The sequence below is a fragment of the Diabrotica virgifera genome, chromosome 10 (genome assembly GCF_917563875.1).
Source record: "Diabrotica virgifera virgifera chromosome 10, PGI_DIABVI_V3a".
In the NCBI taxonomy this organism is placed as follows: Eukaryota; Metazoa; Arthropoda; class Insecta; order Coleoptera; family Chrysomelidae; genus Diabrotica; species Diabrotica virgifera.
In genome coordinates this window covers 43,801,721-43,819,086 of record NC_065452.1, presented here as the reverse complement: position 1 = coordinate 43,819,086, position 17,366 = coordinate 43,801,721, and the positions used below count along the sequence as shown (strand labels likewise).

The window sequence follows — 17,366 nt, the reverse complement described above, 5'->3', positions numbered from 1 at the left end:
AAAACTCTCATCTCTCAAATTCTTGATGCGCCTACTATTTCTGGAAACGCAAATCACTCACAATTAAGAAATTTTCATACGGTCATGTCAAATAATTTCAAGGCCCTATTGAACTTGAATAGGCCCCCTTCAGATCTCTTGCATTTACTTCTCATACATATCGCTACTCAGAAACTCGACGCACCTACCATTAGGGCTCTTGAGTTCCAATCCGGTGGTAGCCAAGCTACCCCTGATTTTGTCCATTTTCTAGGGGAAATCGAGACACGCGTTGTTCATCTTGAGAATATTCAATCTCAATCAAAACCAAAATCGACTACTACTTCCAGACACTCTTTACACCTAGCCTCAGACACTTCTACCAGTAACCTTTCGCCTCGCTTAGGTCCTAAGAAATGTTCCTATTGCAACGACTCTCACTCGATCTACTCTTGTCCTCAGTTCAAGCAGTTGAATTCTAAAGAACGTTTTAGTTTTGTCAAACAAAATAAATTTTGTATTAATTGTCTTGGGTCTCACATGCTCGATCAGTGTAAATCCAAATTCTCTTGCATAGTTTGTAAATCTCGTCATCACACGTTGCTCCATTTCGACAAAACGGGTCATAGTAACCCTTCCGCGGCTGTTGGCCAACACAACTCAAATAATCATAATAAAACCGCTATCTCAAATAACTCCCATACACAGGGTAATTCACAACAGGGGCCCTCACATGTTAGAGCTCCTGAAACGGAAGTTAATCTTCAAAATTCGACTCCACATTCAATGGCTCTATCTGCAGCCTCGCTTGATAATCATTTGGTGTTATTAAGCACACTCCAGGTCTATCTTGTCGCTCCTAGCGGCAAGAGGGTCTTCGCAAAGGCACTTTTAGACTCGGCCTCACAGGTTTCATTTATTAGTGCTGACCTCGTAAAGGAACTGTCACTCACCACTAGAGATGGAAAATTACGGATCAATGGAATTAACTCCACCTCATCCTCGTCTCAATCTATTGTAGATACAACAATTTTCGCTGTCGCTAACGACGTTCCTTTTGACATCTCGTGCTCTGTACTCCCAAAGATAACAAATCCGCTTCCTCAAATTTCTATTTCGGCGAGCAAACTAAACATACCCTCAGAGATACCATTAGGTGATCCGATGTTCCATGTAACATCCCCAATTGGTATCCTGCTCGGTGCAGACCTGTATAACGATATCATTCAACCTGAAATAATTCGTTTGGGAAAAGGTCTTCCCGTTCTTCAACGCACTCTACTCGGGTACACGATATCAGGGTCAGTTCCAGACTTTGCTCTTAAGTCGAAAAATACTAAAAAGGCTTTGGAATTTTATTCAAACTCTCTCGTTACTTGTTGTTCTCATAACACTCCTTCCGCCGTAAATGAGCCGGTAGTGTCCAACGAGGAACTATCCGATCATTTACAAAAATTCTGGGAGCTGGAAGAAGCCGCTCCTCAGAACACCGATCTCATTAATGATCACCCCGCTGAAATTAATTTTGTAAAACATGTTAATGTTCTCCCCAATGGACGATATGAGTCCACACTCAATCTCAAACTCCCTATCGAAGATATAGACATGGGAAATTCGTTTCTCTCGGCAAAAAGACGTTTTCTCAGTCTCGAGAAACGTTTTCAACTCAACCCTGATTTATTGGAAAAATATCAGGACATTATATCGGAATATCTCAATAACGGACAAATAATTCAAGTGCCGTTAAAAATGCTAAATGACTCAGGTAAACCTAATTACTTTCTCCCTCACTTTCCCGTTTTCAAATCCAACTCTACTACTTCCACTCGTATAGTTTTCGATCCAAACAATAAATCGTCTACGGGAATCTCCCTCAGTGACGTCATAGACAAAGGTTATGTCGTCCAACATGAACTTTTTGACATTCTCGCTAAGTTTCGTCAGTTTAAATTCGCACTAGTAGGCGACATCAAGGCTATGTTCCTACAAATCGCCATTTGTCCCACTGAAACATTTCTGTTAAATTTTCTCTTTAGGGACAATATTCAGCAGCCTTTACGGTGCTATCAATTTCAAAGATTACCCTTCGGGCTCCCAAGTAGCCCATTTATCGCTCAAAGAGTTATCAAGCACATCGCTGACAACAACAAACATACCCACGAACTTGCTACTAGTGTTCTGCAAGAATCTATCTATATGGATGACCTGATCAGCGGTGCTGACAGTCTTCATGAATTAAGTTGTCTTTTCGAACAATTAACTTCTTTGCTAGAAACCCATGGTTTCCTCCTCCACAAGTGGAACTGCAGTTCTTCAGAATTTCTGTCTCAACACAATTTAAATCCCGTCTCTGAAGTCAGTCTTAACTTCACGGGATCTGATAAAGTCTTAGGCATATTCTGGGATTCAGAACGCGACCACTTTTCGTTTAAAACTCCTATCTTCAAATTGGCTAATGTTGTTACTAAACGTACTATTCTCTCCTACATTGCTACTTTGTATGACCCGCTAGGATGGTTATCCCCTGTCCTTGTGAACGCTAAGCTCTTGATACAGGAAATATGGTCCCAGAAATTGGACTGGGATCAACCCATTGACTCACCCATCATTATGAAAAATTGGCAAAACCTCTTATCGACATTCAAAACTATAGAAGAGGTCAAGGTACCTCGATGCTTACTTTTACAAAAGAAAGTTGTTGATGTTCAATTAATTATTTTCACCGACGCATCGGAAAAAATATACAGCACTTGTGTGTATCTCAAAGCGACATACTCAGACTTTTCTGTATCGTCGCGGCTTATCGCTTCTAAAAACAAAATTTCTCCGCTAAAAAATAAACTCACCATCCCCAAATTGGAACTTTGTGGAATAGTGTTGGGAGTCACTCTGGCTCATAGACTTTTTCACATCTTCAAGAAAAATTTGAGTATATCTTCATCTCATCTCTTTGCTGACTCTACAATTGCCTTGTCTTGGATACTTTCTAAAAAACACATTTGGAACATTTTTGTACAAAACAGAATTCAAAAGGTCAATTCCTTGTTGGAAACTTTTCCTTGTGATTTCCATTTCGTCAGAAGTCACGAAAACATCGCTGACCCCGCTTCCAGAGGGATAAATGTCTTTGATAATCCCCAGACCACCGAAGACTGGTTATGCGGACCTAGCTTTATTAGAGACAATCCCATCGATTTTTCTCTTCATCAAATTCCTCATTTTCAGGATGATCTTCCTGAATTAAGGAAGTTAGTTGTCTCAAACATAGCAACAAATCACGAACTCAACGACACCTTTGAAAATCTATTCGCTAAATCTTCTTCTTTTCGTAAAATTCAAAGAATTGTCGCTTATCTTTTTAGATTCATCAGTAATATTAAAAAGAAAATAAATAACTCTCCACGAGATACGGATATATTGACGCCACCCGAAATGGAGATCGCTGATCACGCGATCATCAGGTATATCCAAAGTATCTACTTTAAAAAAGAGATTCTTGAATTGAAAAATGCTAAACTCGTGACCAATAAAGCCATTCGTAAACTCAACCCCTTCCTACAACATAATGATGGGCTGATTCGTGTGGGAGGACGTCTCCGACACGCCCCCATATCGTATAATCAAAAACACCCCATTCTACTTCCTTCTAAATGTCGAGTTGTAGAACTAATCTTGACTCAAGCTCATCATAAGTTATTACATTCAGGCGCGCAAACAGTACTTTCGTATGTCAAAATGAAGTACTGGCCAATTGACGGATTAAGACAGATTAAACGCTTAATTCGTAAGTGTGTAAACTGTTTCCGATTCATGACACCCAATTCTGTTCAACAGATGGCAGATATGCATCCCGATCGTGTACTCCCCACTAGACCCTTCCAAGTCGTCTCAGTGGACTATGGGGGGTTCTTCTTAATTAAGTCCTCACATTTGAGGAAGGCACCGCTTTACAAAGCATACGTAGCCTATTTCATTTGCATGAGCACTAAATGTGTTCATATCGAACTCGTCACAGGATTAAGCGCAGAAGCCTATATTCTTACTCTGAAAAGGTTTATTGCCAGAAGATCCACGCCCAGTATTATTTGGAGCGACAATGCCACAAATTTCCATGGGGCAAAAAATGAAATGCGCGAATTCTATGATTTTTTCTTAAATCAAAATAATTCGGAACAGATTAAGGAATTCTGTACTCAAAACTCCATAACTTTCAAGATGGGTGTTCCCCGCAACCCCCATCAATTCGGCCTCCATGAGGTAGGAATAAAGAGTGTGAAGTATCACCTCTATCGAATTATAGGAAATTCCCACTTCACCTTTGAAGTGTTTAACACAGTATTATGCCAAATCGAGGCTATTCTAAATTCGAGACCCATCACTAGGATGTCGTCTGACGCCAATGACTTCGCTTTCCTATCTCCAGCTCACTTCTTAGTTCAAAGAAGTTTAACCGCGCCCCCTGAACCAAGTGTTTCAGAGATACCTGAAAATAGGTTGAATCTTTTTCAGCGTATTAGTAAAATTCAACAGCAATTTTGGAAATTGTGGAAAAAAGACTATCTTTGCCTCCTGCAGCAAAGAAATAAATGGACCGACCCTACTGACCCTGTCAAGATCGGGGATTTGGTTCTGTTGAAGGAGGATGGTACTCCTCCACTCTTATGGCCAACTGCCAGGGTAATAGATGTATTGCCTGGTAAGGATGGTCTAGTTCGTACTGTCAAGATTCACACTACTCACGGTGATTTTCTTCGTGGTATTACGAAAATCGCTGTGATTCCCCTGGAAGATTAAAATCTATCCCTAGGGGGAAAACTTATCGTTTTCCTCCATTTTATCGTTGTTACCCCTTGTGTATATAAACTCTAATTTCTTCAAACATTTCTTATCGTTGTGCACATCTTTGCCAATCCCCTCTCTTCGAGGTGATATAGGCCATCTCTCTCGCCTGTCGCCCCCGGCAATATGTACAATAAATATATTATACACGGCTCACTAAAATAATTAGTTACGCCCCTGTACTACTGATTACTTAAAATTCAAGTAGTATTTATGTAACCTTTCTGGAAACTCCAGGTTATTGTTGAGACTCGCATTTGAACCCCTCGCCGGGGCAGATCGTCAAAAGCTTCCTAACGAGAATCATCTCTAATCTATCGACGCTCCCGCTATTCGTAAAAAGGCCGCATTTTACCGGCTTTTTTTGCTATCGTTTTATACCGCTCAGATAATTCAATCTGCTCAGTATTATCGACGATGATTTATTTAGCGTATTAGTGAGTGCCTTACAAATGAACCAAATGGATTATGGAATTCAATCAGAGCTCTGATGTGACACGTCATCAAGGAATAAAACTGTAAGTACTCTACATGTATGTGAACATAACTTATTAGTCGTGATACTGTATGCATTTTGAACCATATACCTCTCGTAGCAAATATTCTTTGTGCCATTTATGCAGATAATACTTTAAATTACATATGAAAAATCGTTATCTACTCTTAACCAGCTTACCTATGGGAATATACTCTATAACCGTACAATAAGTATAGGTTACTATTGTTAAGGATACTTTACGTATTGCCTAAACAGTTGTGTTTTTATAATCCATCACAAATCCCTTCAAGAATTGTTATTGAAAGAACATTTGGTATTGTGAAGAGATTTCCCATTTTACCATATGTAATGAGATGCAAGTTACCTTTTATTCAAAGAATAATATCAGCTTGTTCAGTTTTACATATTGCAGTAGTACATAATAGAGAAAACGTTGAAATACTGGCAAATGAGTGTGCTGTTAATATTGATATAGAAGCTGTGGCAGTACATTTTGAACCAGGAGCTAATCTAATGCGACTAAATTGTGTGTGTGTTTGTTTAAAATTATTGTTCGACATTTAAAGCTAGCGCTTAAACTAATTTTATTTTTATTGGACTGCAGTTTGTTAATAAATTTATATAAATATTATATTGGTGACTGATTTTAAGTATTTTATGATCATTAGCAGGTTTTAAATAATAAATTTATAAATATATACATACATGCTATTGGCGTTTGATCTTTTATCCATTATGGCCCTCTCTTTCTTTCTTTTCACCTCTGGATAACTAGTTATCAGGAAGTTTATCTGACAGATTAGATACTAATAGATATCTGACAGAGAAAAACTTCCCGTTAACTAGTTATCCGGAGCTGAAAAGACAGATACTAAGGATACTGTTATATAAACTTCCCAATAATTAGTTATCTGAAAATGAAAAGACCTCTAATCTGTCAGATAAACTTCCCGATATACAAAAAGATAATAGAAGAATTAAGCTTTATGCTGGTTTTTATTAATTTTTTTGGCAATGTTTAAATAAACAAATACTGATGGCATGAAATGGATCACGAACAAGGAGGAATGAAGAAGGAATTGGAGATTGTGTTTACCATTAAACGCATAAAACTGCAGTATCTGGGACACATATGATAAATCAGCACCATTACTCCCTGCTGCAGTACATATTGCAAGGTACAGTCAAAGGTAAGCGAAGACCTGGTAGAGGGAGAATATCAATGGAACTGTTTCGAATCGCAGCTAGCAAGGTTACGATTGCTATATGATTTCCAACATTCGAAACGGATAAGAACCAAAAGAAGAAGATGGCATGAAAATGAAAGTGTATTAATACTTTTGATTAAAAACTTTATAGATTCTAATCTATAGATTAAATTAAATTTTCAAAAATAAATACTTGAACCTTTGTTTTATTTTGTTAACCTGTTGTTATATATCTGTTGAATAGAACTCTATTTTGAATCTAGAATTTTAACAAATCCTAACTTTCATTAAAATTTATTGATCTTATATCTTCAATCTCTTATATCTTCAATAAATATTTATTTCTATAGAAAAATGTAAAATATATTGAGTTTAATAAATGAGTTACTGATATTTTAAGTCTGATCATTGTAATTAGTAACAATTTAAAATTATTTACTTAATATTCCTTTTTACAACTTCTTGTAATAACTCAAGCTTCAATAAAATGTTCTTTTCTATATTCGTTTGGGTCAAAACATCAATAATCTATATCTCAGAATATTACTTAGAGTTGTTTTTAATAAATAAAACCCAACATACAACTTTAATGATGAAAGTTTAATCAAATATCAATCCTACAATACATAGATTATCAATCCAAAGAAGCGACAAGATAAATTCAAAATACAAGTGAAGTTAGACCTTTCTTCACATTTTTGACACGTTATGTCAAAATAAAGGAACTTTTATTAAAATAAAGGTGTCCTCTAATTTTCCTTAAATACAGGCGGCCTGTATTTTATTAAAAGACAAAAATAAAAGACGCAATACTGCGCATGCTTATATGTCAAAATAAAGGATCTTTTATTACAGGTCGACTTAAAAGACGTTGGCAATAACTCTCTAATGTCTGTTGTTCTTCTGGTCTGATGTCATGAAATAGTCCATATATGTGTATACTAATCCAGTTTCTTCTTCATTTATCACCATTTTCGCTGTCGGGTCTATAATGTATGAGAATTCTTCTTATGATAGAAGCTATTTCTCTGATTTTTGAACATATTGAATGTGTTTTCTTTGTATTGCAACTCTTCCATTTTAATGCATTTATCTTCAACCCAATTTTCTTTCGCGATCTTTATCTTTTGTTTTGTTAATTTCTGTTTTTTCTTATATTCCTCCCTGTTGTATTTCTGTTGTGTTCTCTGCTCCATCAATTTAAGAATTTCATTGATCATCCATTGTTGTTGTTTTGTGTTTTTGATTCTTTTTTGTATGTTTTTCTGTTGTTTGTGAGATATTATGTTTAAACATTTTCCATATTTCTACGCAATTGTTTCTATTTTTTATTTTCTATTATTTTATTTTGTTGATTATTTAAATCTTGTATTGGTTTTTTGTCATCTTTCATTATATTTAGTTTTGGAGTTTTGGGACTTTGGAAAAAATATTTAAGCTTAATTGCAATGAAGCTATTAAAGGATTGTGGTCTGAACCGATATCTGCATTATATAAATATATAGGATGTGTCGTTATTCTGTTGACACTATTTTTGAATCTCTTATTTTCTAGAATATAATCTGATTTCTGACTATGTGATGTGAATAATCTTCTGGTCCCTTCCGTGTATAAAGCCTTGTTTTGTGTAGTTTAAACCAGGTATTATTTGTTATTAGATATCACTTTGTATTCTTGAGGAAACTGATAAAACCTGTTGTCTCGTTCATAGCTCTCTCCTAGTCTATATTTGCCTACCAAGTCACATATTTGACCTTTTCCATTATTCGCGTTAAAACAGTGGTTTCCAACCTTTTTGTACCTGCGCCCCCCTTAAAAGAACAAAAAATTGTTGCGCCCCCTTAATTTTTCTAACAATCTCATTTCATCATCATTATCATCAATGGCGCTACAACTCTTTGTGAGCCTTTGCCGCGTTTACTATTGCCTTCCATGTTTGTCGGTCCTGTGTCACTAATTCCCATTGTCTCACCATTTTTTCTAGATCTTCTTTGACTGCATCGTTCCACCTTTTTCTAGGCCGGCATACAAACCTTCTTCCATCTGGCCTTTCCCAGAACACATTGTTTATAAAGGCAAGCGTCCACAGACCCGCATCGTACGCAACGGATTTTAGTTTGCCTTGTACAAAAACTTATGTAACTTCGTCCACTGATCCGCATCGTACGGATCGCATGATCGGCAATGCCGATGGGTTGGTTCGAGAGGCAACTTTTGCGATGCGTGCCGATGAATCATTCGGAATGCCGAGCAGTGGACGCACCCCACGCGTTCTGTTCGGAATTTCGCTTGGTCCAGTGGGAGCTAATCTACGGCTATTTGCATTTGACGATCGTCTTGTCCGTAATGAAACAAGTAAACTCAGTCTTAACTGTTATTTTATATATAGGTATATTCAAAAAAAATATATTACAGGCCATGGGGGATTAAAATATCATAAATATTACTCATTTTTCATATTTATTAGTATTTTTCAAGATATCTTGAGTATCTAACTATGAAAATTATTCTCGTTAAAAAACAACACATTTTTCTATCTTAAAGCAATGAACTTTTTAAAAAATATTAGACTTGTTAATTATGTTTTTGAGAGAAATGTAAAATTGATGCAAGACATTTCATTGTCCCTCACAAAGATGAAAAAACAAGCAAAGTATATTACAAGTAGTTGAAAACAACAAAAAGTATTTTACCGATTTCAGAAGGTAACTTTAATTAATATTTAAAGAAACTTTTACTGATGTAGTTACTATTTTCCATTTAAATCAAATTGTGTATTCCTTTATATTCATAAATGTATAATTACTTAGAAAAATGTGTGCTATTATGCGGTCTACCGTCGTGTTTCTGCTATAGCTTGCGATCTACCGAGAGAATTATTATTAGCTGTAATATTACTATGCCGACAAAAAATGTTTACAAATCATTTTTGAATATATAACATGTAGAGTTTGTGTAAGGTTTTATAGGTCTAAAGTTAATACTTTTCGAAATATTTAAAATGACATATGAGTTTTATAAGTATAGTGTCATTTTTAAATAATCTAATATCTTTGACATAGGTATATCAATATAAAATACAATGTGATCACTATTTTTAAAGACACTTTTTAAGGTTTTTAAATTGTACACCCTATATATTGTATATTAGTATTGCATTTTATAGTAAATATTACAGACTTTCTTTTGATATCAGGTTGTATGTACTTAGCATGTATCGTTTTGTAGATGTTTAAAAATAACTATATATTTTACGTTTTTGCGGATTTTTTATTACTAAACAGATACATTAAAATACTATACTAATAAATGTAGTTAATATGCATAAATTATATATTAAATTAAATAAAAAAACCAATTTTAAAGTCTACCTTAGTAATTTTTCTACCCTAGCAGGTAGTGGCATCGGCAATCCGATCGTTGCCGATATAGTGGACGCAGTATGAAAAATTAATCCGATGCGGACCTGTGGACGCTTGCCTTAAGGCGATTGTCGTTACTGCGTATCACATGCCCTGCCCATCTGAGTCTATTAGCCTTTATATATTTGACTAGATTTTCTTTTCCGAATAGAGACTCTAGCTCGTTATTGTATCTACGTCTCCATTCGTTTGTCACGCTGTCTCTGCAAGGGCCATATATCATTCGAAGGATTTTACGTTCCCACACCAGCAATTTATTTACTTCTCTTTTTGTTAGCGTCCATGTTTCGCTTCCATACGCGACCGCTGGTCGTATTATGGTCTTATATATCTGGATTTTTGCACCTCGTGAAAGAAGTTTTGACTTCATCAGATGTTTCATTGTAAAGAAAGATCTGTTTCCTGCCATTATTCGCGTTTCAACTTCTCGCTCTAATTTGTTGTTATTTGCAATTGTTGCTCCTAGATATTTAGATTATTTAACCACTTCGAAGTTATGATCGTTTATAGTATATAGCAGCGTTTCCCAACCGGTGGGTCGCGACCCACTAGTGAGTCGCGAGCAGCTTTCAGGTGGGTCGCGGCGTGGCTCTTACAGTAGCTGAATACCGTAAATATATAACATCATGGGTGAGGGATGGGTCGCGAATATGAAAAAATATCAGAAGGTGGGTCGCCACACATAAAAGGTTGGGAACCACTGGTATATAGTATTAATTTCATAAATACTCAACTGATATTATAATTTATTTAATGAGCTACAAAATCGTATCCAATATCATGTAAAAATATACAAAAAAAAAATAATAAAACTTGTTTTTAATAGTGTTCACCCCTTTTTTAAATTAATTTTCAGACATTTTGTTGCAATTTCCTAACGGTAACAAACACTTGTAACAGCTACATATCCCCCTGCAACAGTCTTGCGCCCCTCTAGGGGGGCGCGAACCAAGGGTTGGAAACCACTGCGTTACAATCAATAATGAGATGCGTATCTTTATTTTCTGTTTGGCTTTTGTATCTGTTTTAACTGACTATAAAAATATTGTACCTCTTTGTCGTATTCCTTCTTTTACATTTAATTGTGCGCTTCCGAATATGACAATTTAAGTTCATTATTTCTTGCAGAAGTGACGATTTATTTTTATTTGTACACAGTTTTGCATTATCCAAATATGATATGCAAGTTGTAGTAATTATTAATTTTAACCGATAAGCTAAGATAAAATAAATCTTTTAGACCGCTTGTTTACTTTTGATATTAATTGTCAAATCAGATTCGGTATTTTATACCTGAGATATTAATAAGTTTATCTTTTTTCCAGATTGTCGAACATTTTAATACAACAATGGATTTCCTGAAAGAAATCTAGTGCTAGCAATGGAATCGGAAGATGCTCTGAAATATTATCTAGAGGAAGTCAAAGATACTCAGCATGATATAAACCACATCGAAGAAGAAATACACATACCAAACGGTGAGTTTATTTTTAACTTTCCTCATAAAAAAGTTTTATATATAGGTTCAATATTTTTATACACAAACAAAATCTCCGGCCTGTGTATTTTGAAAAAATAAAATGTCAAAAGAAAGTTTATGTTGACGGAAAAAGATTATGTATACACATCGGAAAATTCTAGGGATATTTATTTTATAAAATGATAAAATTAATAAAAATAAATTCGCGTCGTCGTTTAATTTGTACAGTTGCTCATCCTGTACATTTTTGTGAGTAAAAAATAACGGCAAAAGTGATCATGAATATTTGACAAAGTTTTTAACCGGAGAGGAAAAAACTGTAGATTTTATACTGCAGTAAATATTCTGTTAGTTTCGATTTTGTTCATGTTATAAAGTTCTTGTTTAGTTAGTGCATTAAAATATTGCTTTTTTATCATGGAACCACGTCATTTAACTTTGAATGAGATGATCAGGGCTGTCGGCCTTCTTCAATGTGGCATGCTGCAAACTCATGTGGCTGAGCGCATGGGAGTCTTCCAAAGTGTTACAAATCAATTAATGGCTTAGCGACTTGCAGCGGGCACACCAGATAACCATAGGCCATGATACTGTAAGGAATCATCTCCATGAAGCCAATCTCCACAGTCGAAGGCCATTGAGATGTCCAAGTCCACCTATCTCCAGGGGCAATCGCGCTGCAAGATTAGAGTGGTGTCAAGAATATCGAAACTGGGATGCAAATGATTGGGCTATACAAAAAAGTCCTATAACATTGTTTTTAAAGTTAACCGTTTTCAAGAAAAAAATTACATTGTTCTCCATATTAGTGAATTTTTATTCTCATAAATTTGAATGGTATGGCAACGTAGCCTACAAGAACTTGCTGTGACTGTGGAAATTTAACCTAATAACCCTTTGTTTATTTACTTTGAGGTGTGATTTTTGGGGTTGTTGACATCGTAGGTACCTACCTGCAAAATAATGGATATGGGTTTGGTTGATATTTACATTATTTTACCTACCAGATGGAACTGACCTACAAACCTACTTTTTTAATCTTTAGATTTTTGGGTTGCGCGTTGTTGGGGACCACCATTGCAAAGGTTTCTCGATCTTCTGAAATATGGAATAATATTGTCCTGTATTTGATATCTGAGTCCATTAATGAATGTTTTTTAACCAAGAAACTTGTTTTCTTCCTACACTTATACAGTCTTCTATGTTGCCTTTAAGAATTAGTTGTAGAATTCTATATCGATTTTCCTTCACTATATGTCCCAAATAAGACATGTTCCCGTGTTTAACAGGCTTTAGCAGTTCTCTATCTTCGTTGACCCTCCTTAGTACTTCCGCATTAGTTTTTCTTGCTGTCCAAGGTATCTTCAGCAAACGTCTATGAATTCACATTTCCAATGCTTTATTTCTGTTCATGGTCGATACTTTTAGTGTCCATACTTCTGCACAATACAAAAGTACAGACCAAACATAGCACTTTTTTAAGTTTGTTCTCTAAAATATACCAAGTAGTCAATTTTTGCAATATTCCTTCTACGGTCATTACCCAATGAAAGATCCTCCTCCTCATTCCTTAATCTCTTGTCAGGGCGTGGCGACAACTCTTAATATTGTTGGCTTGCTGTCTCCATTGACTGCCATCCTGTCTCAGATCCAGGCTTCATGTAGGGATTTTTCCACCAGAATCTTCATTTGGTCTGCCCATCATGATAGAGATCTTCCTCTTCTATCTTTCCTTCTACTAAGGTACTTGCCATACCCGTTCCATGATCCCCGTTCTTCTGGGTATGTAGCCGAAGTAATTTAGGTATGCTCGGTTTACTTTTTTTAATAGCTTATCAGAATTCTTCTGGTGTTGATTTTAAGTCCGAATTCTTTGCTTATCCGGCTTAGTCGTTCGGTGATGATAATCATTTGTACTTGATTCGCTGCTAGCGAATGAAGCATAAGCGTGTCATCTGCGTATCGCAGGTTACTGATTTCTGCCTCGTACATTGATTCCTCCATCCCATTCGTCTATTCTAGTACTTTCTGTCTAGTACTGAAAGATCCCAAACCTATAAACAATAATTTGTACAGATGATGTCAATTCAATTGTTACTTATTTACTTAATCGGAAATTCCTGTAAATTCACCAAATAGACTTTAATTATTACAGACAGTTTTGCCACAAACTACAAAATTTTTAACTCAAAATAATTTGTATGTGCTCGGCTGACAGTGTTTTCAATATTAGAACGAAAATGATGTGCAAAACTGTCCATCAAAAGTAATTTAATTCTCTACCTGGTATTATAAACTTCAAAAAAGGTTGAATTACACATACATGGACTCTAACATCCCTATATTATAGGACTATAATCCGAATACCTGCTACCAAAATAGAAAGAATACTGTATTCACCTAATGCGCCTAAAAATGAGCATTTGTATTTTGCGCTTGTGAGTTATTTCAGCCGTAAGGCCGTAGTCAAAAATAAATTAGTAAATAAATCTTTTGCATGAATAATGAATATGCATTTTGCATATATTTGCCCTAGTTGTTATATCTGTAATATCAATGTCAATAAAAGATATGAAAAATCACAAAAGCTCAGTAAGACTAGCTTTGTGGCAGAGAACTTAAAACACGGAGGAGAGGTCTTACGAAACTAAATTAGTGAGTAGTAGAAGAAAAATTATTTTACGACAACTGGTTCTTTAATATATTATTCCCTATGCTTCCTCGAACACCGTACCGACCATCTGGCTGCTGATACAGGTTGCGTTCATTACTGCGCAGCACATTTGTAGGTACAGGTAAACATATCGAATTTAAAATTATTGAAAAGGCGGAGACAGATATCCGCGCCGCGCGTTCGTGGCGCGGTTATTGTTCGTTAAAATTTTTCTTTTTGACGAACCAGAGGAAACTTACGAACGTTTAGTAATTGTAGATAATCATGTCTCTGTCCTGTACTTCTACTACATCTTATTTTGGTATTGTTCTGAAACTATTTTCTTGTGGCATCTTATGCAATTTCCTATTTTATGTGGAATAAGCCACAGTTTGAGTTTGAATCAAGTTTATTTGACGTTCCAAATAAACAGTAAAAATATCTCTAATAAAATATTTCAAACGTTTCGTGTTGATTTTGAGAGTAAACTAAATGTACGAATAAATGTTTACCTTGTCGGGATCAAATCATGAGGTTTCTTTTTCCTCGTTATTTACTATGGGATCACTAACAGAAGATTTCACTGTAATCATTTATGATTTTTCTGATATTCTTTGATTTTCTTTCTTCTGATTTTCGGATATTCTTAAGTTAAAGTTGATTTCATGTAATCTAATGAACTTATCATCTTCCAATAAGGTCAACCCTTTCACATTTCTGATCTGATATAAAATCGCAAAAATTGTCGAATTTTAAGCGAAAGGCCATACGGGCGATAATTTACGGCGCCGTAAGAGCAGTAAACCTGACATTGGTTGACTAACTACTTCATCTACAATTGGTTAGTCAACCAATGCGTCGTCAGGTTTACTGCTCTTATGGCGCCGTAAATTATCGCCAGTATGGCCTTTCGCTAAGCGATTGTTTCGGTCCTGAACATTTCAGGGACTACCTTTTTCGCTTTCCGGTTACACAATTATAATATGTCTGCTTGTTCCTACAACCAGAAAACTACCAGAAACAAAATTAGAGAACTATAGGTTCTTCCAAGTTGTGCGTTACCTTTTTCGCTTTCCGGTGACCCAATTATAATGTATCTGCTTGTTCCAACTCCGTTGCTTCACCAGAAGCGAAGTTAGAAAACTATAGCCTCTTCCAAGTTGTGCGTTACCTTTTTCGCTTTCCGGTAACCCAATTATAATATATCTGTTTGTTCCAACTCCGTTGCTTCACCAGAAGCGAAGTTAGAAAACTGTAGGTTCTTCCAAGTTGTGCGTTAACTTTTTCGCTTTCCGGTGACACAATTATAATATATCTGCTTGTTTCAACTCCGTTGCTTCACCAGAAGCGAGGTTAGAAAGCTATAGGCTCTTCCAAGTTATGCGTTAACTTTTTCGCTTTCCGGTGACACAATTATAATATATCTGCTTGTTCCAACTCCGTTGCTTCACCAGAAGCGAAGTTAGAAAACTATAGGCTCTTCCAGATGCGTTACCTTTTTCGCTTTCCGGTGACACAATTATAATATATCTGCTTGTTCCAACTCCGTTGCTTCACCAGAAGCGAAGTTAGAAAACTAGGACATCTTGGATTTTAAAGCACCCTAATATATGTCTGTGTAGATATTGGCATTGAATCCGACCCGGGCCGACCGTCACATGTAACACCGTTGCCGTATCCTCTATTTTTTCATACTATCACGTTACAATCTTTTGTGATATTATATTTGTGTGTGAAATGTATCATTTTTGTGTATTTTAGGTATGTTCTAATATGTTATGTATATATAGGTTTTTACTTGATTATTTTAAATCATTGTGACGTTTAACTTGCTAGAAACCTTGTAATATTGTGTACCTAATGTGTTAAAAGTAAGTAGTTTTGAAACACCAATTAAGTAAAGTTTATTATGTTGTTTTCACCAATTTTGAAAAAATGTGAAACCATTGAATTGTCCACGTCCGTCTGTCCGTCCGTCCGTCTTGTCTGTCTGTTTGCAAACTCAACTCCTTCGTCATTATACCAGGTAGAATGACAAATTAGGTGTCAAATGAAAGCTTATCCAAGGATGGTACTAAAGGTGAGAAATTTAACCTAGGCTGTCTGTCCGTCTGTCTGTCCGACCGCGTATATGATTCCTTCGTCACTGTACCAGGTAGAATGACAAATGAGGTGTCAAATGAAAGCTTATCCAAGGATGGTACTAAAGGTGAGAAATTTAACCTAGGCTGTCTGTCCGTCTGTCTGTCCGACCGCGTATATGATTCCTTCGTCACTGTACCAGGTAGAATGACAAATGAGGTGTCAAGTGAAAGCTTATAATCCAAGGATGGTACTAAAGATGAGAAGTTTGAAATAGGCTGTCTGTCCACCTGTCCGTCCGACCTGGTATAGTGACGGATGAGTTATATTCGCGGACAGACAGACAGACGGACAGACAACCTAGGTCTAATTTCTCACCTTTACTACCATCCTTGTATTATAAGCTTTCATTTGACACCTCATTTGTCATTCTACCTGGTATAGTGACGAAGGAGTTATATTCGCGGTCGGACGGACAGACAGCCTATGTCAAATTTCTCACCTTTAGTACGATCCTTGTATTATAAGCTTTCATTTGACACCTCATTTGTCATTCTACCTGGTATAGTAACGGAGGAGTTATTTTCGTGGTCGGACGGACAGGCGGACAGACAACCTATGTCAAATTTCTCACCTTCCGCACCATCCTTGGATTATAAGCTTTCATTTGACACCTCATTTGTCATTCTACCTGGTATAGTAACGGAGGAGTTATATTCGCGGTCAGACAGATGGACGGACAGACAACCTAGGTCTAATTTCTTACCTTTAGTACTATCCTTGGATTATAAGCTTTAATTTGACACCTCATTTATCATTATACCTAGTATAATGACGGAGAAATAAATGTTATTATTCTATTATTCTTGTAGGTATATTTAACATTGATTGAAATTATGAAAGAAATATATAGAAAACAGCATGGCAACACTGTGATGCACAAACATAAAAATGCAGCCACATTCAGCTGTGCCAGCTGTGCGTTACATAGGGTGCTTTAAAATCCAAGATGTCCGAAAACTATAGGCACTTCCAAGTTGTGCGTTACCTTTTTCGCTTTCCGGTGACACAATTATAATATATCTGCTTGTTTCAACTGCGTTGCTTCATCAGACACGCGTTGCTTCACCAAAAACAAAATTAAATTTTTAGTTTATGAATGTTTTTTTGATATTGATAACTATTTCCGAATGATATTGATAAC

The 17,366-nt window shown here is 36.0% G+C and overlaps 1 protein-coding gene across 2 annotated transcripts in view; it reads left to right on the top strand.

Moving 5' to 3' along the window:
- LOC126878560 (rho GTPase-activating protein conundrum-like) overlaps positions 1 to 17,366 on the top strand; it is a 195,362-nt gene that overhangs the window by 76,987 nt on the left and 101,009 nt on the right. For both annotated transcript variants that reach the window (XM_050641345.1, XM_050641344.1), the window contains exon 2: positions 11,273 to 11,425. In XM_050641345.1, the coding sequence (XP_050497302.1) occupies positions 11,329 to 11,425 (97 nt within the window). In that variant the 5' untranslated portion in view covers positions 11,273 to 11,328. The remainder of the gene's footprint in view (positions 1 to 11,272; positions 11,426 to 17,366) is intronic.